Source organism: Tauraco erythrolophus, chromosome 8 (assembly GCF_009769465.1).
Source record: "Tauraco erythrolophus isolate bTauEry1 chromosome 8, bTauEry1.pri, whole genome shotgun sequence".
Taxonomy (NCBI): domain Eukaryota; kingdom Metazoa; phylum Chordata; class Aves; order Musophagiformes; family Musophagidae; genus Tauraco; species Tauraco erythrolophus.
In genome coordinates this window covers 37,004,948-37,028,562 of record NC_141472.1, presented here as the reverse complement: position 1 = coordinate 37,028,562, position 23,615 = coordinate 37,004,948, and the positions used below count along the sequence as shown (strand labels likewise).

At 40.5% G+C, this 23,615-nt stretch overlaps 1 protein-coding gene across 1 annotated transcript in view; it reads left to right on the top strand.

Moving 5' to 3' along the window:
* Positions 1-3,961: 3,961 nt before the first annotated feature.
* NCKAP5 (NCK associated protein 5) overlaps positions 3,962-23,615 on the top strand; it is a 374,281-nt gene continuing 354,627 nt past the window's right edge. Inside the window, exon 1 of the mRNA XM_086615799.1 lies at positions 3,962-4,030. Coding sequence (XP_086471925.1) covers positions 3,962-4,030 — 69 coding nt within the window. The remainder of the gene's footprint in view (positions 4,031-23,615) is intronic.

Below are 23,615 nucleotides of genomic sequence, written 5' to 3'. Positions count from 1 at the left end.
GTAAGAGACAGAAAAATAAATACAATCCATTTCGAGTTACCAAAGAGATATACTGTATGCTAGCTCCCAGCTGGCGTACGTTGGCAGAGCTCTGCTGAAATGTAACTGCAGTTTCGAACTGTCTGAAAATATCTTGGATGCTTATCTAAGGAATATAATGCTATCAGTTTTCATCAGCTGAAGCAATATACATCAATCATCCTTTGTTACTACTAGAAATGAAGAAGGTATTATAATCCAAGAAATTTCTTGCATAGATTTTAGAGAGTGCTTTTCTATGTTAATCACACCGTTTCTCCGGGGCATAGTTTTAGAACCGTCTCCTGAAGTAATGAACGTTCTTGTACTGAGTACTAAAAATACTACACTTCGGGATATATAATCAAGCTGATGCCTCTGGCTTGCTGGCTTTATGAACAGTGAGGGTACACCGTAGAGAAGCAAGATCCCACTTAGGTCTTCCCCTGAGAGTTTTTTCTATGTCCATACAAAACCTTCTTCCCTGAGCTGAATGCAAAACTGAGAAGACAGCAGGCAAGCACCTGGGACGTGCGTTCTCTTGGACTGTTCCCCATACACTTCTTGAGGATACAGGCTTAGTTGCTGAGTGCTTCTAACTTTAGTGCCTTTCCCAATATACTCAGCACGGATGAGGTCTAGAGTCCCTTTAGAGAAGGGTCCTACAGAGGAAAAATTTCCTGCAGCACAAAGAACTGTAAGATGTGTCTCCAAAGATTTGGCAATGTACGTATGTGAATGCAGTACCGGTGGAGACACCATAAATCAGAAGTGACTTTGCAGTAGTTCACAGTTCAGCCGAGCTAAATGAGATGGTCAAGGTCTGAAGGCGGATCACTGGGGTCTCTGCGGTGAAGATATCGACAAGCAAATTGGTCAGGGAAGGCAGATAAATTTCTACAGTCTGTTCTCTTGGTAGCACAAAAATAGTATTTCTGATGATTGGGCAAACTGATTCTCAGTCCTTTTACATTTCAAGACTGTTCCATCTAGACGACCATTCTGCTCTGCTGAGCTTCCCAGAGGATGTGTTACTTCCGTTTTGAATTGTCGTTAGTCTTTTGGTTGATCTCAGAGGAAGAGAGAATAACCTGGGAGAATCACTTCTTCTCTGTGACAAGCAGTATGATGCACCAAAATGACCATTACAAGATGGAAACTTGTTCTGGTTTTGCTAAGTGTTTCACTCTGATGATCCGGCACCAGCACATGTTGGTACAGGCAATGTATTGTATTATCTTGTCTGATAATTACCTTTGATTCGAAACTTTAAGTGGGTTCAGCCTTAGGTTGTTAACTCTTCAGGAGAGATCCATGACAGCCTGTTAATGGTAACATGCTCAGAGATGTGAGCTTCCTTGATGTGTGTGGGGGAAGGAGTGGAGTCTGCAGGTCTGAGGCTGCTTCACCATCACATGAGTAGATCCACATGCTCTGCTAGGCAGGGCTAGAGTAAATCCACTCCTTGAAGTGCCCAAGGCAGCATAGCGCATAAGCTATAGGAATAATTAAAAATAATCCTTTCTCCTTTTACTTCTAAACTAAGATTTGGGGTGGTTCCACCAAATACCTGCAGATGGAAACTTCAGGCACTTATTCGTATTAAATACTTGACTCTCTATAGGGATAATTGGCTCTGACAGTACCTATCACTAGCTCGCTCCTAAGTGATTCTGTGCTCACTGATCAAGAAAGACTCCTGCAGTGGAAGTCATGCTCTTCAGGCATGATGACTTCACAGAAGAATGATATAAAAGTTACATAAGGTCTTTCTTTCGCTAATTTCTGGCATAATCACAAGAACAGTGTAACACATTGCATCTGTCTTTGTTCAAATCTATTGTGGTATTTCTTTTGAGACATGATTGATAGCTAATCAGAAAACAATGGCAGTTATATGATAGCACATCACCGAGATTCCTTATTAGCTGAATTAAATCCTAACTTTAGGATTGGTACTACAGGAAGGAGGCAAGGGCTTATAGGTAAACCTGGGGGAAAAAAAAAGGAAAGAATGTCACAGAGCAACAACTGAAATTTTCCTACCATTGTGTGTACTGGTTCTCATTGAATGTGTTCTTTAGATGAACTTGTATAAAGGCTATTTTTTACCCATTTTGGAGAAAATGGCCTGAATTCTGGTCTTGCTTAAGTGTAAACCAGAAGTACAAAACAAGTGTGAGACCCCAGGTGGTGTTTAACAGAAGGCTGAATTTGCCACTGGATGGCTTGTATCTGGACCAATTATGGTTTCCCCGTGGGATGTGTTTTACATGTCCACACTATACCTGATGCTCCCAGTTTGTGTGCCTCTGGGAGCCCTCTGAATTCCAGCTGGCTTTGGGCTTAGTCCAGGGCATCCTGCTCTCCTTGCAGGCGGCCTGTGCTTGGCTCATGTTCAGACTCCTACATGCCCTCATGGCAGAGCATTTGGGGACAACTTGGGGAAAGAGTTGCGGAGGTTTTATCTGCTGGATATCCCCACAGTGACAGATGGGATTGTTCACAGGTGCATGAGAAGTCAAGCCTATCCATAGGCATGTAGATACATCTGGAGGGCACAGGCAAGGCTTCTTTGGGGAATGCCAGCTGTGTTTTACCCTACAGCCAAGCCCAGTGGTATTCATGCATCAGCTGGCTGTTTGTGACTGAAGGTGCTATTTGCAATAAATAAAAAGGATCAGAAACAGGCAGATTTGTCTTTTGCTTAGTCTTGGTTTTCAGTCAAATGCAATGAATTTCTCTAGGTTTAGCATTAAGTAGTGCAGCATGAGTATCTCAGCCTTACTAGAGTTATGTTTTTAAATTTACTAGAGTTATGTTTTTAAATAGGTTTCCATATCAAATCTTGACTAAAAAATGTGGACAAATTCTTGCAGTGAAAGCTCTTTGCCCTTGATGGGAGTTAGCCCAGATTAAGAGATACAGGATGTTGCCCTCGGAAACAGTAAATGCAGTCACTGTGAGATGCAGGAGAAAATTCCTGTATCTGTTTCTGTATTTATGAGCGTTATCTGCTTGCCTTAATTTAGGCTAAATTCTGAGTTCTGTTATTACTCTATTACCTTCTGTAAATCCTGAATAAATTCATTAGCTTTGCACATGTTCCTGAGTTACGCACAATAAATATTACCTTAAAATACAAGCTAAATCTTTCAAATACGTATATCATCAGGAACATTTAGGGAAAGAGAGAGCTAGTAGTTGTTGCTTGTGAGTTGTGGCCTGGTTTTAGGAGAAATTATCATCCAGGAATAACCAAACCCTGCAAAACTGCAAAGACTAATTCCCTCTCTGATAGCTTTATGGGGCGAAGTTCCCCGGCCATTCTGTACAGGCAGTGGGACTGCCTGATTATCAGTGCAGAATTTTTGACCTTAAAAATGTAAAGAAAGTGCTGAGGGCATTCGTGTCTCATTAAGGGTAATAGAAGTTGAAAGCTTTTAGAACTCTTCAGGATTAGGTCCCCAATTTGTACATCGTAGCAGCAGCACAGATGTGCCAACAAGCAGGGCTCACTGAGGAGGGCAATTAATGTGAAACGAGCTGTTTCCCTCCCCGCCTCCCCCTCCCCAGCCTCAGGTAGTTCATTGGCTCTGCGAATCCAGCTCCCAGCCCAGTTCCAAAGAGACTATGAAAACATGGGGGGTACTGATAAAGACAGTAGTAGCAGTTGGGTTTTTTTTCTTTGAGAAGTGACCCAAACATATTAGGAATATTTCTGTATGGAGAGTTTAGCTTTTTTGGCACAGAAAATTTGTTCCTGGAACACAGCCTACTATAGACACAAAGTCATTAGCTGCTGGGTTATTACAAAGTTAATGATGAAAGACAGAAACTGTTAAGTAGGATATTGAAATGTGCAATTTTTTTTTTTTTTCAGTAATTCTGGAAACAATCTGACGTTTCTATTTGATCAAAAGGAAAACAAATAACCTCAGCTATGGAGAGAAAGAAACAGCTACAGAAAAGGGAATTTGGGAAAAGACTTTCTCTGGACAGCAGTCTTGTGGTAAGAATTAATATTTACTGAATTTACTCAATATATCTTCTGTCATAAAAAAATAATTGTTAAGAGGCAATACTTATAATGAAATACATTTTAAGGGTGTTTATCTATTTGTCAAATATCACATTCTAAGATTCTCCAGAGCAAAAGTGCTGGAGGAATTTTACAGCATCTAAATAGAAACATGCCATCATATAGAAGCATATTCCAGAGTTCATTTGATTACAAGAAAGGAATCCAGACAAATACACCAAACTTGTAATTAAAATCCCACTTAGCCTTTCTGGGATCACTCTATATTGCTTTATACTTAGTGCATGAGAGCTGTAGGTAGCTGAGATGATCAAATTAGAAATGCTTGTTTTACTATTGAGGGTACTAGGAAAAATTTGTTCACCATAGTGAATGTATAAACTACTGTAATATCACCTGAAAGACGAATGTAAAAGCCACATGCTGTAAAATAATTGTTTCTGTTATACATAGGATTTTAATTCATTGAGATTCTATTCTGGATTTATTTTTAGTTAATGTTTTTAAATGATGACTGAGATTAACAAGGAGTTTTTATAGCTGTACCATGGATGCATGACCGGAAAATGCTGGTAGATGTTGAACAGTTGTATAAGAGGATAAACATTCCAATGTCAAGTACTCAGCATGCTAGTGTAACAAATATTGAAACAAGCAAAGCTGAAAGAGCCAAGAAAACCCATGCCATCTCTTTGGCATTCACAGAGGTTGTCTTTCGAGGAAGAAGTTTGTTCCTGGCTGTTGATAACAGAACACCTGGTTTTTTGAGTGCTCTTGTTGCTGGGACTGGTCCTGGGAAAGGCTGGGAGCAGGTGGATTCAGCATCGGTAGCCACAAGGGCTGGGTTCAGGTTCTACGGGTCACTAATGGATGGTGGTTTGGCTCCTCACATGAAAGCCACAAATATTAAACTTTGCCCGATGAACTGTGCTGCTTCTCTCATCAATAACAAGTCAAATGATTCACAAAAAACAGTACTTGGTTAACAGGAGGGAAGGAGAGCAGCAAGGTAACAAGACGTTATAGAATAACCAAACACTCCCTTCCCAGAATGTACCAATAGTCATTTGAAGTCCTTGTCTCTATTGACTCCTTGAGCAGATAGTTCTCATCTCCTGTAACATCTCCTTACACACAGGTAGTGACTGTGGGATGCCAGAGCCCTGTTGCCTACTATCCTGGGTAGTGAGGCCTTATCCATGCCTGTGCTAACCCCGTTGTGTGAGCTGCCCACAGCCCACTCCGACCAGTCACTCCTGCCTCACCTGCACTGCAGCTTGCTGTTGAGATTTTCTTTGCCAAAAAGTCTACAAAGACTTCCTAGAAAATGGAAACTCTCCTGTCCTGTCTCTGGTCTGAGTTCTTTATCCCCATGCTCTGCTGTGTTGGCCTAATTTGTGGTGACCATTTGTCTCAGCAAAATTTAGGATGATTAGCTTACCTTGAATTTTACACATTACAACTATGTAATCGCCTTCACCTTACGCTATACCTGTGGGTTGTTTTTTTTTTTTCCAAAGTTGTAAGCCCACTGGCATGCTAAAAGCAGTGAATATGGAGTGAGCAGGTTTCAGTCTATCCACTGATGCCTTTCATTCATCTGCTGTGCTCCTTAGCAAGGCTGAGCAGAGCAGTGCCTCCCTCCTGCACAGGTTTCTATGGCTCTGCTCTTCTCCCCAGGGCTTTAGCCAGCAGGTCTGCGCTCCTCAGGTAATGTCAGCTGGCCAGTGAAGAAATGTGCAGAGCACTTTTCAAACGGGGTCCGCCCTTTTCCTTGGCTTTGGAACGGCACTGTTTCTTATGGGGATGAATTACATCCCTTTATTTTGAAAAATGAAAGCAGTGAGAGAGAAATAAAAATAGTGAAGAGTAGTGGGTCCTCACCCAGACTCTGAGCTGATCTCAGGACCTTGATGAGAAGCTGTTTAAGCTCGCTCCTGTTCAGGCCTTGCAGCCCAGTGCTCTGCTGGCAAGATGTAGCCACTTTCAGGTTGTTGAGCCTGAACAAACCCTGCCTTCGCAGCGCGTGTGCGCTCAGCAGGCCACATCATGCTCCCAGCGCTATCAAAACTAGTTCAGTTGCCTTCTAGCTTGTGGGCAGAGAAGGTAGGTTTAGCATGAACTCACAATTTTATCTAATACGCTCAGAGTCAAACAAAATCTGGCAGGTTTTGTATGCTCAGAAGTGTGTTTATTCCCAGGGCCAACCTCTGTTACTAGTTCGAGGCATGCACAAGCCCGAAACAGACTCCAGCCTAAATCCTGCAGCTAAAATGCACTGCTGTGATCCAAAAAATCGGCCACGAGCTATCAATATTTATCTGGAGAAAAGAAGAACACTCCTAGAAACTGGGTACTGAAAGCTAACGTAAATGCCAGCAATTGTGAATTTTGCACAAAGATGTTGCTTAGTATGGCAAATCAGTACAGTTTTTCCATAAGTGTTTTCACTGATGTAATGGACTAGATTCAGCCTTTACTTTATGCATGAAAATAGAAATTTTCTTTTCCCTGAGGTGACAACATGGTCTGCTGTGTGGATGAGAACAAGGAACTAGGTATTTCTGGCTTCCAGTCCCACCTACTGCTAGTTTGGACTTAATTTATAGCCAACATAGTGCACTATGTTTAATTCTTAATTCCTGTCAGTAAGGCGGGAACAGAGAGAAACATTTGCCAATGTCATAGGGAATATTGTGAGTGTGACACCATCAAAAGTGCTTTGTGTAATAATAGTGCTACCTGCATATTAAAATGTCCATAAGGACTTAATCAGAGGGGAAACAGAAACTGTGGCTGTATGAGAAGGTGATGCTTTCTCCCTACTCTTCAGCAAGTGGTAAGTAGTGTGGGAGATTGTACACAGCTGAAAAAAAGTCTTCAGGCACTGGCTTGAGGTCAATGAATTTATGCCAATACGTGCCAGCTGAAGGTCTGTGTCTGATTAGCTCAGATTGTTGTGAAAGTGTTGAAGGAAACATGTGAGGGAAAGAAATATTGCAATATTTCTATATTTTGTACGTATAAACCCATCATACCATTACGCTGACACACCGAATTTTAAACCAACGTCTTCTGCTACACATGGCGTTTACAGGTTATGCTTGCCCGTAGAGTTTCTCAGTGCACACATCCGATGTCAGTACTTGTGTACTACAGATCAGTGTCTACTGAAGCTTTAGATTGGGTAGAATACTTTTAAATAGCTTAAAGAGTATCATCCATACATTTAATTGGGAACATGTGAGCACCGTTCATTGTTTACCACCAGCTGTTATTTCAGAACAAATTGGGAGAGACATTTTGAGATTCGAGTGCCTTCAGCAGCCTGTTAGTAAATCACACCGGATATTTTGTGACTCCATGAAATTCAACCAGGCAAAGCAAAGCACTTTGCTTTCCTCTCATTTTCCCCAAATTCCTATTCTATCATACCTCATCTTAATTGTTACCTTCCTGTCATATGCCTGTCTTCATTACCCTTGTATCCACTGTTGCCAAATTTCATCTGAGCATTATGTTTTAGTCCAGTCCCCTCCCTGTACAAGTCCTTATGTCTCTATCTTCTCATGTCTCTTCCCAAAGATTTTGTGTTTAACCTCTCAAGCATTCATGGCTGGACACTCTGCTTAAAAAATCTGGCCCTGATTTGCTCAAAAACTGCTTTTCCTTGTTTGGTGGAGTCTTCCATCATTACCAGATCTCAGAAAGAATTCTGATTTCTATGTGTTTAAAGGAAACATGTTTCTACTTTTGTACTCTGGACCATGAGATACAAATAGGCGTTTCTGATAACATTCCTCACTCTGCCTGGCTTTGCTGCTTTTCCCATCTGTATCAGATTGTAATCTTCTTCTGGAATGTTTTTTCCATGATTTAATCTACAAGTATTGCTTAATGATATTTAAAACCAAAAAATTCCCTCAGCCTCCCTCATCTCTTAGACTCTGAATATATAGGCTACGATGGTATTTGATGGAAGAGTGAGAAAAGGAAAGAGTTGTTTCAGAAAAAAAAAAAAAGACATGGCTTCAAACTCCTTAGAATATGGATCCAGGCCCTCAAATGAGGAACATAAATTTCACCAGAGTGTTTTTTATTCAGGCCTGTCCCATCACAGAACAAATTTCAGACTTCAAATGAGGAGGATCCATTTTATAGAAACATCCTTCAAACAACGCACCAGTGAGAAATTTCATAGACATTAAAACACTCTTCCTTACACCACAGGCACAGTAACTGCTATTTGATCACCTCAGATAAAGAAGAAGAGTTCAGTGTTGTTTCATATACTACTCTACCCCTTCCAGCTGGTGTCTTGAGGGAATAAGCTTTACAATGAGGGCAAACAAACTTTTTAAAATAAAAAAATAGAGATGTACAAATATGCTCATAGAATGTACTTGGTAGGACATATTTTTTATGAGAGTGATTATGGGCCTCACGAATATTTGAATTAATACTTTACTGGAAGCTGATAGTTTGAAGCCGTGTATTTTAACAAGATTCAGAATCCTTCTGCTGTTCAGAAATGCCAGATAATGCAGCAGAGGAATCGATACAACTGCCGCTCGGGTCAAAGGGGAGTCTTGCTGTTCGCTTCAATGAAGTTAGATCCTTATCAGCTTTTAGTCATAATATCACAGGTATTGTTCAAAAAATCTCCAGCTCTTATTGCTCTGTAGGCTTCCAATATTGGCAACAAGTTGGAGATTTGTTATACACCCAGACGCCATTTACATTTACAGACAAAGCAGGTGAGCCCGCAGGGACAGTGATGTTTTATAGCTTTATATTCATGTGAAGCAATTACAAAATACTAACTTCATAATGATTCTTACAGGCAATCCTATGAGATCAGTTAAAGAAAATAATGTCTTTGTAATCCTGCCTGATATTTAAAAGCCAAAACATGCCACCCAAGATGGATATACTTTTTACAGTTTCAATATAATTTTATACTACCTTATTGTTTCATCTGTTGTACGAGTGGTGCTACTGTATTTTGGTTTTATAAAGTTTTCTTCTGCAAATTAGTTACAATCAAAACACCATAACTCTGAAAATCAAACTGGTTTGAGGTATTAGGACTAAAGAAGATCCTTTTCAGTTCTAAATAACAGGTCTCTGTCCCATCATATTATTATGACATTAGTAAATATATTTTGCACTATGTATGGTTATAAGATGACAAGATAGACAGCAATTGGAGAACAAGGTGGAACTCTATGTCCTTCTGGATTGCTGTGTAAGAAATCAAGACCAAAGCCATTGCTGTTATTGACGCGGTACTTCTGTTTAGAATCAAATAAACTGCAAAATTCATAATGTTGATGGAATATATTTATTTGCAATACATAGCTTAGCTGTTACACAGCGCCATGTCAGATTGTTTTCTGTTTAGGATGGCATCTATGGCTGTTAAAAAAGAAACAGATCTTTCTGAAGAACATTCTGCCTTATAATGTGGCTTAGATCCTTAAGTTTCCCTTAAAAAGAACAGCTCTACAAAGTAAAATAATGTGAATATTTAATGATTGTAAATTTTTTCATGAATAATTTTTTCCTGTTGAATCTTTCATTTCAGCATATGTAGTTGAAAATAACTAGTGAATGAAACTAGGTAAAAACAGAATGGAAAGGGATTTTTCTGTATTCTTTTTTCATTTCAGACTGAAATATATGAAGAAAATTAATATGAAAACATACAGCAAAGTAAAAACTGCACTTTAATTAAATTAAAGCACGTATTTCCTTAGTATGGGTATAATGAAGATTTTTTATGTGACAAAGTTTCTTTGATAATATTTGCAATTTGTTGTTTGGTACGTGGGGGAGGCAGCTTAGACAGGGAACGTTACTAAAAAGCTAATGAAAGGATTGATTGTATTTCAGGTTTTCCCTACAGAAGTTCTTCAACAAAAAGAAAAATGGAAAAAACACAAACCCTAAACAGACCCAAAGCTAAGCTTTTAAGTAACTTGTGTGGGATGAGGAGAGTGTTAGAACGTATCCCTGCCACCAGGGCCACATCGGCTACTCTATTCACTGGGGTGCTCTTTGAACACAATAAAAGCCCTATCCTTTGCCTGATCCAAACTGTCCAGTTGTCTCCCAGACCCTTTTGATCAGGAAAAAGTCAATGTTTCAAGCTGTGCTCTTTATTTGTGTGGATAATTCCCAGCCTGACTACACACGTGGTTGGCCCTTACAGCTGTGGTGGCATTTAGCAGGGGAGATTTGAGAACAGAGTATCTTTTTGAAGCAGGCAGCATTTATCAAAGTAAAAGTTTTTGTTTTATTTAAAATGAGGCTTTTACTTCTGAGAGCAAGCTGCGGTAAAGTGCTTCTCTGGTGGCTGGTGAACTGTGCCCTGCTGCTTTCATTCTGGTCACACGCTCCTGTGGGGCTCTGGAGGATTAGCTTTAATGACACCTCTTTGTTGTAATAAGGGTAGCAGTGTAATATAATGAGTTGTACTGGGGCGTGGGAGTAACACCTTCATCTGGTCTACCTGCGGTTGTGTTGGCATCATGTGCAAAAACATTGAAGTTGAATCGGAGACCTTTGTTGAGAAGGGGCATCTGTTGCCTGTGAGTAACGCATGGGGCTGGGAGCCAGGCGTCTGGGGGTTACGTCCAAAATCTGTGACCTCTAATCAATTTCTAATTCAGTGTCAGAAATTTCTAATCCAGTTTTATCATCAACACATTGGAGGTGATAATCATTTCTTACCTCATAAGTATTCTAAGAACGGTCTGTTATTAGCATGTGTCTGTAGCTTGCTTTGATATCTTGCTTTGATGAAAGGTGCCACAGAGAAAGCGACATTATAGCAAAGCTGTGAAAAGTGCTGTGCCAGCAAGGCGGAGGGCAACTCTTCCTGTGTGGGAATTAAATTTAGTGAAGGGAATAGCCCTGACTTTTTGCTAGTTGACGGTGACATCCACGATGTGTCTAACATCACTACATATCATAACAAAATCTAGCATTTTTGAAATGAAAGGTGGTCTTAAAAATATTGCCTAGTCAGATGGTGGATAATGTTCTAACGATTGTAGCCTGATTATTTTTTTTCACCTAAATCTGCTGCCAAATTCCTTATGAATCTGCAAATATTTTCAGTCCTCTCAAAACTTGGATTTTTATTTGTGTATGAATTTAGAATTTAGAATTTTATTCAGTCCTGCTTGGATACAGCATCAGAAAAAAAGGATATACCAAGAGTGTAATCAGACACTGCAAAAGCACGGTGCAGCACTGGAGAAGACATGTAGAATGTGAGCCTCAAACAAACAGTTTCCACAGAGTGCTGCAGAGGCAAGTGAAAACATCTGTAACATTCAGTTCGTACAGTGGGAGCGTATGTCAAGGAGAACGGTTTAATGAAGGTGACAAGTGTGTTGTTTTGAGGTAGAAGACACAATACAGGAAAGAACAGCAACAAAATACATGTACTATTACTGACCTAATAGGTTAATGTTTGCACATTAACAGGGAAAACCCTAAAATATAGGACTCGGTAAACTGATTTACTAAGGGAATATCAGAAAAGTCTATTCCTTATGGCAATGTTAGTATTGCTTGCACTATTTTGGAACGTGTCCTCTTCCCATGGCAGGGAGGTTGGAACCAGATGGTCTTTGAGGTCCCTTCCAACCCAAACCATTCTATGATTCTGTGATTCTATGGTTTTGCAAATCTGACAGTAAGGACATCTACTCCACAGACTGGGCAAACGAAGTGCTATCTGCCATCTATGTAATGGATAACCCTGAAATCCACTTGAAACTTTGTGGAAAAAGAAAATCCCAGTGTGGGCAGAGTGTGTAAAAACCTTCTGAACAGAAGAACAGATTGACTGTTTTGACCTAGTGATTTTAAACACCAGGACTTTGCAAAACCAGAGCTATCTATAGATATATTGTCTATAGCAAATACTTATCTGCTTCTGCATTTTTAATAAAGTGTAAATATGAACAAGAACTATGGTGTGTCAAGAAAATGCACAAGAAAGAACCATCTGAATGTGTCAGTTCACAGCAGAAGCCAGGGAGATATAAGGAGAAACCACTGGTGGTACAGCAGTGCTTAGGCTTAACTGATATTAGTATATCACTAATGCTAATAATGTGGGAAACACCGTGGTCTGCATGGCTTTAAGAACATCATTTATGAGCACAGCAGTACATCTAGGGTACTAAAAGTACAGTCTACATCAGCTTGGATAAAGACAGCATAAAGTCCTGTTTCACTAAGTAAGACGAATGATGGCACTTCCATGTAGCAGTGATGGAGGTGTCTGGTTTGGATTTCTTTTGCAGAAGAGAGATTCGAAAAAAAGACGTGTAAAGCACTGGATATGCTGGCAGCACTCAGTTACTGTAAGTGCCATTCATGGACTCTGGAGCAGCCTGGCAAAACATTGTAACTGAAAAATACAGGGGCTGCAAGTTCGAAAGGACTCAGTGAACCCAGGGAATTATGTTAGGAGAAGTAAGTGTCAGGCCTAATGTGAAGAAATGGCTCTATTAGGTGCCAGTGCCACGGAAAAAACTGAAATTCTTGCTTGGAGTAATACAGATAGTAACCTATTACTTCGATTAAAGCTGGCTTATACCAATAGAAACCACTGAGCCTTTTTAAGAACTGGAGAAGTGGATAAGCAGTGAGCAGCAGCTGCATAGCAAGCTAGAGATGTCACTTGAAGAGAGAATAAAAGTAAAAAGCTCACATATTGCATTGAAAATGAAGAAATAGTGCATGGAGCGTGTCACTCCTGAGCAACAGTTGGAACAATATTCCTGCTGGAAAATGCCTCAATGGTTTATTGATCTAAAGTACTGACACCAACACAGGCAAAAGTGTGCTCTGAGAGAGGAATTATTTACCATTTGTTGCTGCACATCACAAGTTACATCACTAGGTATACATGGTGGCAGGGTGACAGCTGAAACAGAACTCAAACCCCTAGAGAGCATGCTTTGACAAACTGCTGGCTTTTGCCTTCTCATGTCTTTGGCACATAAAGTGACAAACATGAGACTTGAAGGTTAAAATAAAAGCTTTAAGAGAAATTTCTGTAGCTGATCTGCCCTTGTTCACTGTCACAGAACTTGATGCAAGAGCAGAGAAAAATAAGGATTGCAGAGAACAGAAAAGATGATTTTACTTGTGCTTGTAAATTAGCTGGCAGATGGACTGAGAAAAACAGTGCAATGATATTGTGGCCTTTAAAAAAAAAAAGGCAGGAAAATCAGTTCATGTTGCTACAGAATCTCAGCAAATTCCCTGTCAGACTTTCAACATGAAAATATTAAATCCTAAACAATTTCTAAAAAGCTTTAAAAACACTGATTTGTCTGTAGAGGAGGAATTAAAAATTAAAATTCAGGAAAGAGCAGGGCAAATGTCTGCATGTATTTTGAAAGATATTCAAGAAAGAAACCGCAACATGGTACAACACAAAATTTGTGAATTTAACAAAAAGGAATGGTGTCAAATGTTCAAGTTGACAAATGTCAGAGACTGAGCCATGAGAAATTTGTGGTAATTTACAGTTGTTCACAGCAAGGCTTAGAAGAAAATGGTCATGGATTCATCTCAGTGCAGAAGAGACAACTGTGAGCTGAGAGCTGATTTTTACAGGTTTTCTTCAATATCACGCAGTTAGGGACATATTAAGGAGAAATCCTGCTGTGGAACTATTTGACTGATAGCAGATCTTCATTCTGGATGGAGCCTCATGTCATGATTCGGAGTTTTGATGATTCGTAACGCGCATGCCAGGCTCTGTTCCCCGGGGCCTTCAGGAGTAGCTGGCAGGTGCCTGCTGCCATCTGCTCCGCAGGCAGCTCCGCAGCCTCCTGCCTGCTCCTGCCCACTCCTGCCCCCTTCCCCAAAGATGGTGGCAAGGAGGAGGCTGGGAGAAGAGCTCAAGTGGTGCGAGCCTGCTGCTGGCCCCACTCTTGGGCTGCTGTCTCCCTTTCCTCCTGCCCCTTCCCCATCAATTACAAAGTGTAGCTGTGACAGATGTAAGTCCAGCCACAAAAGAGGAAAGGTCACAGAAAGCTTTGGATTTAACATGAATATGCACACGCGCTGCGTGGCCCACCACATGATGATGTGCCTTGCTGGGACATAAAGGCTGCCCATCATCAGACTGGCCAGAGATAAGCAGTTACCAAGGGACATGGATATACCGGGGACCTTATCTGGGTCTATTAAGCTACCAAATACAGCAGTGTAATTGGAAGCTTTGCCTGCCCAGATGTTAAGAGCAGAAGGCTGCTTGTAACAAGAGATCTGAGGAGATTGGGGTTAACTAAATAGGGATTTTATTGACAAACCTTTTAAAATGCTTCATGCCTTCAGCAATTAAACATAACACACGCCCTGAGAAGGACAGGTCTCCTCTGTCTCTCACAGTTGCCTCATTCTGCTTGAATACAGTCCTGGGGAGAAGAGAGAGAGAAATTATGTCCTATGTTGTTTTATAGTGTTGATATAATTCCCTACCTTGCAAGACCGAGAATGAACAGCAAATCTACCTCCTGCTGGTTCAGTCATGGCATCCTCTCAAATGTCCTATTTTGAATATTGTTGCATCCCATTGTTGCAATGTAGAAGAATCTACATTTCTCTCATGGACTTGTGTGCATGTAAATGTACAAAAGGAAAAAATATATTTGCAAAAAGATATGTAGGAATATCCAGGCAGATTTATTTTACAAATAGCTATGGTCAGCCTTCCCTGGTGTTCTTGAGTCTTGTTTATTTTGTCCACTTACAGTGAGTGTGGGATAGCCTCAAATCAAAGCTACAGTTTTGAATGGTCCGCAAACCAGAATTTCCAGCCTGTGTTAAAAATTCTGAGATTTTGATATTTGATTTAGTCCCAGCTGGAAAATCCTGGGTTTGTTCTAAATATATATATATATACTTTTGCCCTTCTTGTTTATTTAATTCTATAGCTATAATAGATGATGTACGCTAAAAGACATAACGTACACTGTTCTGCTCCATGAGTTTACAATTTTGATCTTTAGATAAAGTGTGTCTTACTGAAAATTTCAGTTAAATCGCTGAATGCTTTGCCTGTATGGAATTTTTTCTGGTTAAAAATCAAGCTGCCAAAGAACTGGTTAAACCTTTCACATGGAAAATATTCTGCTTCATGCTGTCAACAGAGCTGTGCTAAACTCTGCAGTGTAAATATGTCTTTTGCTCGGCACCCCTGGAGGCAGGGACATTCAAGGGTAGATACTCCGATACCAGACATTTTTCTTTTCTAGGGAGTCTGTAAGTGCTTGTCGAGCTCTAATTGCTGTGAATGGCTCTGCTAGCAGCTCATTTCTACCTACTTTTGTTCTTGGGCTTCTGAGCTGCCTCTCTGCTTTTGCTTTTAGGGCCTCTTTTGACCCAGATAGGAAGTGAGCTGGGATCATCACGAAGCATTTAAAATAATTGGGTATCAACAGCTGGCTTTATGGGAAGCTAACAGTGTAAATCCAGAGAGTTTTTATGATTTCAATGGGTATTTTTTCTAACGTACAAAGCAGATCCAAGTAATTTTGGCTGGGAAGCAGTTTTCCAACTTATTTCTATAATAATACCTTAGAGTATTTCATTTTAGTGAAAATCTCTCGCAGGTCTGAAGGGAAAAATTACCTGCGCTGTTTCCAGACACCCAATATGTTTTCCCTTTGCTTGAATTTATGAGTTTTGGCAAAGGTGACTCACAATATGATCGTGTTTCAGGGTAGTGGTTTCTTGCACTGAATCCCAAACCAACGTGTAACTGTTCAGAAGGCTCCTATGCGTCTTTGATGATGTACACATATGGGACATGGCTCTCCAAAATCCTACCAATCTATTTTTGCCTCCAGTGTATTATTCACTGAATATTGAAGCAGTGTTTTTAAGTACTGTTTACTTCCCAATTTTTTTCAAAAGTTTTTACGGCATAAATTGCAGTCCGAAATTTGCAATGCAAAAAGAGCAAGGTTTGACTCTTAATGAAAATTATTTTTTTTATATTGCTTTGTAAGTAGGTTCAAATATACCTGTTTTTTGAAGAGCTTTCCTGAAAGACAAGTGCTTGAATCAAGTGACTCCATGAGGTGTAATGCAGAATTCCTCTCAGATTTGAGCATTAGACCGGGATGGAACGGATATTTCCATCCTGGGAAATTCGATTCATTATTTTGACATTTTGTTTTCAATTCAAACTATTTTTTTTACTTAGAAATGTTGAAAATACCTCCTCGTAAACTGAATTTACTTTCTTTCCATTTTTGCTGCAATGCCTTGAGAGTCATCATTTATATGCCTCGTGTTCCCCTGCTGCCCAGCCACACCATGGCACGTGTGGAGCACCAGGTTATACAGCTGTCATCCTCTGAAGTGCTGTCTCTGGAGGGAAAGCAATCCCAGACTCTACCTCGCACACGAGATAGAGGAGGTGGAGGTACTCAGCAGGTGAACTTTGTGCTCTTTATGACCTTAAACACACCATGCTTGAAAGTACAAACAAAAACCTTCTGACTCACCGTAAGAAGGATTGCGTGGGCACATGTGTGTGCATTAAATTTGTGTAAATTGTCCCCAGAAATTAAACATTTTCTATTATCCTAAGGAAATCTGTTTTTTTTGAGAATGATACTGGCATTTTCCTTCAAAAATTCTGATTTTTCCTGTGGAAACTGCAGTCTCCTCTGGAGTAGTCAATAGAAATACAAGATTATGCTTTTACCTTTGGCTGATCTATCTATTGCCTTATTCTACTAAGTAGAAACTTCAGTGGCACTGATTAGATAGATATCTCAGACAGAAAAGTGCATGCTCCATGTAGGTTAAGGTGACAGAATCCGACATTGCAAGTGTTTACATCTTATTTCATTCGCGCCTTTTGCATCCCTTAAACTCCAGGAACCTCAATGGACTTTTTCCTCGTATACATCTGCCTAAATTAGACAAGAATCAAGTTAACATGCTCTCTTTATTCTATAGCTATTTGGATTCAAGCATTTTTAGTTATCAACTAGTATCTCATACCTAGTTCTCCTGCTGTTACTGAGGGCTGGATAGGACTTTTTCTTCTGCATTTTGTCTTTGTAAATTGGATCTTCTTGTGATACTGAATCATGCTGGTTGTCACTGGCTAAGCAGCAGGTTCCTCCTAACCCTCTTCCATGTGTAGTTCAGTTTGATGGGATTGTTATTTACTTTCCAACCACCTTGTAATCTCAGTTTCATCTGCGACTGCAAGCTTTCCTTTGAGTACCACATCAACTACATTGTCAAGGCTTTTTTTTTTTTTTTTCTTTTTTTTTTTTTTTAATCCGTGTAGGAATTCAGCAAAAGCTCAGGTCTTGCTGTCTCAGCAGGACGCAGAGGGTTTGATTTATGTCTGGGTAACAGCACAAGTTGAATTATTGCAGTAGCTGGCTCACAGACTCCCAGATTGTCTGCTACATGGTATTCTGAAGTTTGTGCAAAATTCACTATATGTGTCATTGTTTAAACCTAGAAAGTTTTAAATATGCTTCCCTCCCCATGTGCCTGTGTCTTGGACTATCCCAGTGCTTGTACACTGTATGAATGAATTTTATGAGCATAACATAAATCATTGAAGAGGGTTGTCTCACAACCTTTGCTCACTTACTATCCTTGAGGAAGTCAGACATCGCTGGTGTCCTCATGCTGCTCTTTCCCTCTGGTATAGAAACTCTGTTTCCTTTCAAATTCAGTCCTAAATGACCTGGGAATCTCCTTCAATGTAGGCTACGTGATTCAAAGTAGTTATGTTTTTTTGCATTCACCAGTTTTATGACTACTATTTAGCAAATAAATTAAGCTTTTTGATTTGTAACTGCTTAGTTCTTCTGATTTTCAATTGACTAGTGACTGCAGATGTATTGCTTTGGGCATTCAACTTTGGGTACGTACTTTACAGAAATGTTGGAAATCTTGAAACACAGGCCCTGTTAAGTGGGACACTGGAAACTCTCAGACATCTTATGTCACCAGTTCCTTTGAAAGTCTTAACCAGTAAGCCTTCACCTCTCCAGAAATTACATTTACAAAGACGTGTTTGACAGGGAGTTGCTAGCTGCAGAAATGCAGGCCTTACCTACCATGCCAAGGTAAAGATTTGTAATTATGCACAGATCAAAGTATTCTTCATCTGCCAAAACTTTGCTAATGCGGATGTGACAATTAAAACTACTTTATTATCTATAAAGAATAATTTATGTGGCACCAAAATTACAACATCTACTCTTTTGAGTACAGAATTATCTTTCTGAAATGAGCAATTATATTAGTTAATTCATTTATGCATTAAGATTAATAAAAAAATAAATCCTTTAAGTATTTCAGGACTGTGAGATAATTTTTTAAATTATATTAGTAGAGGAATAGTACCAACTCTTTAAACTTTCAAAAAAGTCAGGCTTACAGTAAGTACATTTAAAATTTTTTCAGACTGTTCTTCATAGCTAATAGTTTCTTCTTCAGGAGAGACTCATGCACAGTATTCCTCTTCCTCTCAAATGGTAAAAACATACTCCATGTTCTTCCATTTGCATAAGCAGAAGACATAGGTGCTTTCTTGAAAAATGCACTATTCTGAATAACTGTTACATCCTGTTGGGATGGGAGAAGATTGGAAAGATGCTTGCTGTTTATCCATGTACACTGTGTCTGCAGCCTGCATAGGATGGGCAAGGCAGCAGGTCAACTCCAGCACTCCTAGAGCTCCACAGTGGTTTAAAGGGCTGAGTGAAGGCATAATGTGTATCATGTTGACCCGTCTCAAATGTAACATCAGGCCTTTCTAAGCAGGATACTGTGACTGGTCTGCCCATTATTGACTATAGGTGTTGCTGATATTTCGGCCCAGGACAGTGTCCCTCACAACTCCATACTGCTAGTGCGGACCAATTTTAGGCCATGGAAAGGGAAGTTCAACACAGCCTGCAGCTTTCTTACCCACTGCGTCCCCAGTGGCACTCACAGATGTGGGCTTCTGTTGAAAAGATTTTTACCACTTTAAGACTGAATTCAACATAGTCTTGAAGCCATCATAATACCCTGTACTTTGCCAATACAATGCAGGTGGGAAAAAAAGTATTTTAAAATTAGAATAACCAAACAGAGCTGTAGGCAGCACTATTGCTGATCACATAATGTGCCAAATGCTTTTCCTTACCAGAGCTAACCTCTGTGTCTATGAGTTTTATACTCTAACATGCATATATCTCCTTAAATCTTTGACTCTGAACTTGTAATACTTGCTTTCAAAAGAATTAAAATACCTTTGCAATGCTTTTGCCTGTAGCCTTCTGCTGATAGTGCCAACTCTAGTTTTAGCCCTTTGTTGCTGACAATTTAGTTAGATAGTTCTGTGGTGTGCAGACATGCTGTCTAACATGGAAAGCTCAGTTGACACAGGCTCTACAGGAGGGATGGAGATGGGGTGCCCTGGAAATTGGTGCTGGGTCAATGTACTGATTTGAACATGCTTCTTGCTCTTGAACTCAAGGAGGTGCATTTGAAACTCCTACCTGTGGGCCTCAACTTACCTTGCAGAGATACATATATTATTAACACCCTTAAACATGTCCAAACCTTTTGTAAAACTAGCCTCTGGTGTTTAATTTCACCATGGTTGGCATTCCTGAGGCAGTCAGTGTAATCTGCCGAGGTTAATGATACAGTTTGGTGGGCTTTTAGTCAAGTGTGCTCATTGTGCTTTGCGTGTTCTCAGACAGACACCCAGGAGGAGGAGAGAAGACACTTTCTGAAATGAAAGAACTACTGCAAATTAAAACCGTGTTGAGCCAAATCCTTGGACCCAAACATTTCTTAATATGTTTAGCTTAGGGCTCATCTCAAATAAAATACAATAACTAGGCCAATATATTGTCCCCCACTGGAATTCAAGATTGCTGGAAGTTGCTGAGGTAAATATTGTGGATGAATTTCTAATAGTATTCAATAATTTTCTGACCTCGGCTAATGGTGGTAGCCACAATTGGATCTCTTGCTTCAGGGTATAACATGGTCTCTTGTAAAGTCAGGAAGGAGCTTGTCCTTTCCTGGTGCTCACCTTTCACTGAGATCCTGGTACTGCAGGTAGCTGACTCAATAGGAGACTGGTTTGATCTGTGTTTTGTCATGAGTGTTCCTGCAGGATTAAAAGATAAACAAACATTCAAAAGATAGAGTTCAGTGGTTTAATATGTGTGAAATAGAACTAAGTTTAATACTACAGCCAATATTAAGTTGCTTTTTCTCACATGAAGGTTAAAACTTCAGACATGTTTTGCGAGATGTCTTAATACATAGACGTTTGGAGATACAGGTTTCCGATTTCGAAACAGGGATGTACCATATTTGAAAGTAGCAAGAAAAAAATCCAATTTTTTTGCAAATAAATAAGGATAAACCTTCTAACTCTTGTTTACCTTGTTTTGACTGTTTGAGTTTGTAATTTCAGTCCTTCTCTTCCTTTAGCACTGGAGACCGATAGGTCTTTTTATCGTTGCCTGTAATGCTTGTTAAAATACAAAGTGCTAAGCACACTACTTGGGCTTTGAACTTGCTCTTATTTTCATTCATATGTAATAATATGTAAAATTTTAGGAAAGTATCAATCCCTACAGGCAAGATAAAGAACATATAAGCGTATATAAAACATATATGTTTGAAACCACTTTTAATGTGATCTTGGAGCACCAAAAGCAATTGTGAGATAAAATACGCAACCTGAACGAGTTCTTGTTTATTTTAAGAGCAGGTTAAAAGATATGGTAGGTTAAGACAGGCAGGAGGAGAGAGTGGAGGGCAGTTAAGTTTAATGCTAACTGGCACACTTTCTGCCTCACTAATCTACATATTACAGAAGAAATTTTCTGTCAGCTTGCCTGTCGTGGTTCAGCCCCACTGGCAACTAAGCACCACGCATCCGCGCTCTCTCTCTTCCCCCTTGGTGGGATGAGGAGGAGGAAATATAACGAAAGATTTGTGAGTCGAGACAAGGACAGGGAGGGATCACTCGCCAGCTATGGTCACAGGCAAAACAGACTCGACTTGGGGAAAAAATCAATTTGATTTGTTACCAATCAAATCAGAGAAAGATAATGAGAGACAAAACTAAATCTTAAAAAATCCTTCCCCCACTCCTCTGTTCTTCCTGGGCTCAGCTTTGCTCCCAATTTCTCTGCCTCCTCCCCTCAGTGGTACAGGGAGACCGGGAATGGTGGTTGTGGTCAGTTCACACGTTGTTTCTGCCATTCCTTCCTTTTCAGGGAGAGGACTCCTCACACTCTTTGTCTGCTCCAATGTGGGGTCCCTCTCACACAAAACAGTTCTCCATGAACTTCTCTGACATGAGTCCTTTCCCACAGGTTACAGTTCTGCATGAACTGCTCCAGCGTTTGTCCCTCCCACGGGGTGCAGTCCTTCAGGAGCAAGCTGCTCCAGCGTTAGCTTCCCACAGAGTCACAGCCTTCTTTGGGCACATCCACCTGCTCCAGAGTGGGGTCCTCCATGGGCTGCCGGCGGATCTCTGCTCCATCATTAACCTCCATGGGCTGCAGGGGAGTCGCCTGCCATCTCACCACAGGCTGCAGGGGAATCTCAGCTCTGGCACACCTCCTCTCACCCATCTTCACTGACCTTGGTGTCTGCAGAGCTGTTTCTCTCACATCTCACTCCACTCTCCACTGCAGCTATGCTGGGCCCGATCAACCCCATGATCACTGGCAGCAGCCCAATGCAGACAGCCGCCCGTGCCTTCCCCCTCTCTCTGCTGCAGGTCGCACATGGCGCAGGTTTTATTTTCCCTTAAATATGTTATTCAGAGAGGTGCTGACTGGCCCGGCCTTGGCCAGAGGCAAGTCCGACTTGGAGCTGGAGAAGCTTCTAGCAGCTTCTCACTAGGGCCACCCCTGTAGCCCCTCCTCTGCTACCAAAACACCGCCACACAAATCCAACACACTCCTTTTCAAAATTAGGATTGTAGCTTGAAGCTTCAATGTAGAGAAGAGACAAGGCCTGATTTCACCCCCATAAGCTTCAGAGTAAATCAAGAATCATTTTAAGTAAATCAGTGGACCAAGCTTTTATGTGATATAAATGGGCACAGAAGATAATAAAGCTATTTCAGTTTATACTGTTAGAATCAACTGCAATTAAGAGCTTAACAGCCAAGTAAGGGTGGCTAAAATCAGGCCAACAGCCTAGAAACCTGAAATATTTCCTTTTGCTAAAGCAGTTTAAGGACAGATTTGATGCTGTTCAGTAAAAGGCAGGCTGGTGACGTTTCTACAGATTGATGCTGGTCTGAGTGAAGACAGCAGCCTGGCCCTATAGCTCTGTGAAATTGCTTTGTTCCCTCAGTGGAAATCTCATCAGCATACTCTTGTCTCTGGTTTTCATGGGTTTCTATCAGAGAAAGAAGTGCCAATAGCTTAAGCATTTAAGCCTTTTTCGATGTTTTGAAGGGATTGCTTGGCTTGTATAGCAACTTCAGAAATCAAGTGTTCAGTGTAAGTATCCTCCTTGTCATCCCAGGGATTCGGTCTGGGTTCAAATGTCTTATAACCTCTAGGTATTACAAGTCATCTCTTGTATCAGTCAACTGAGAGCATGAATATTTTCACCCCTTGGCTACACAGTCCTTGTAACAATTTATGGTGTCTTATCTAAACATCCCTTGCTCAGTGTCTGATGTATGAGTTAGGAGGACGAGTGTCACACAAGATATAAAATGCGTTACGTTAAATTTCCCATTCCTTCAGGGAAAACCTATAAAGAGTGAAAATTACTAATTACCCATTTCCAATTCCCTTAACAACAGTAATGATTAGAAAGCTTTATTTAAATAAAACCAAAGACATTCTTTATATTTTCTTGGAGGAAAGCATTTCTTCCTCATAGAGGGCGTATGATTTTCAAAGACTAAAATTTTTGCCACTCTTCACAGGAAATCCATTCCAAGACTGTGTGTTGCAGCCACTGGCTTGGCCATCCCTCAGTGTCTGTGCCCTGTCTGGTCCAGAGCTGTGGTGCTACTTGCTGGCTTGACATGGGAGAAAGTAAAAGGTGTCAAGATTAATGGCGTTCAGTGTAATGGTATTTGTAAGTTGCTACCTGATATTTGTCTGTGTTGGAAGGACATGTACCATGTTGGATAGTGCTATTTTATTCGACTATAAGCTTGACCTGGCAAAGCCCTGTTCACATGCCATTTGCTAGTAAGGCCTTCTCAGACTCCCGAAGGGGAAAAGAGGCCACTCTGTAGCTCTCTTCCATCCCACGGACTCCTTGACAGTAGGGAGCATCTACCCTCTGTCTGTTTTGCTTGTCCAGAGAGCCTGAGAGTTCACAGGATGGAGCTGGGAGCTAAACAGATGTGATGCTTTCATAAAATATCATGTGTTCTGTGTAAACGAGAGGAATCTGTTCCATGGATCTCAGAGGAATAATACCCTCTCTTTGTACTTTTCAAAGTTTATTTCAATAAGACTGAAAAGTAAAGAAATAA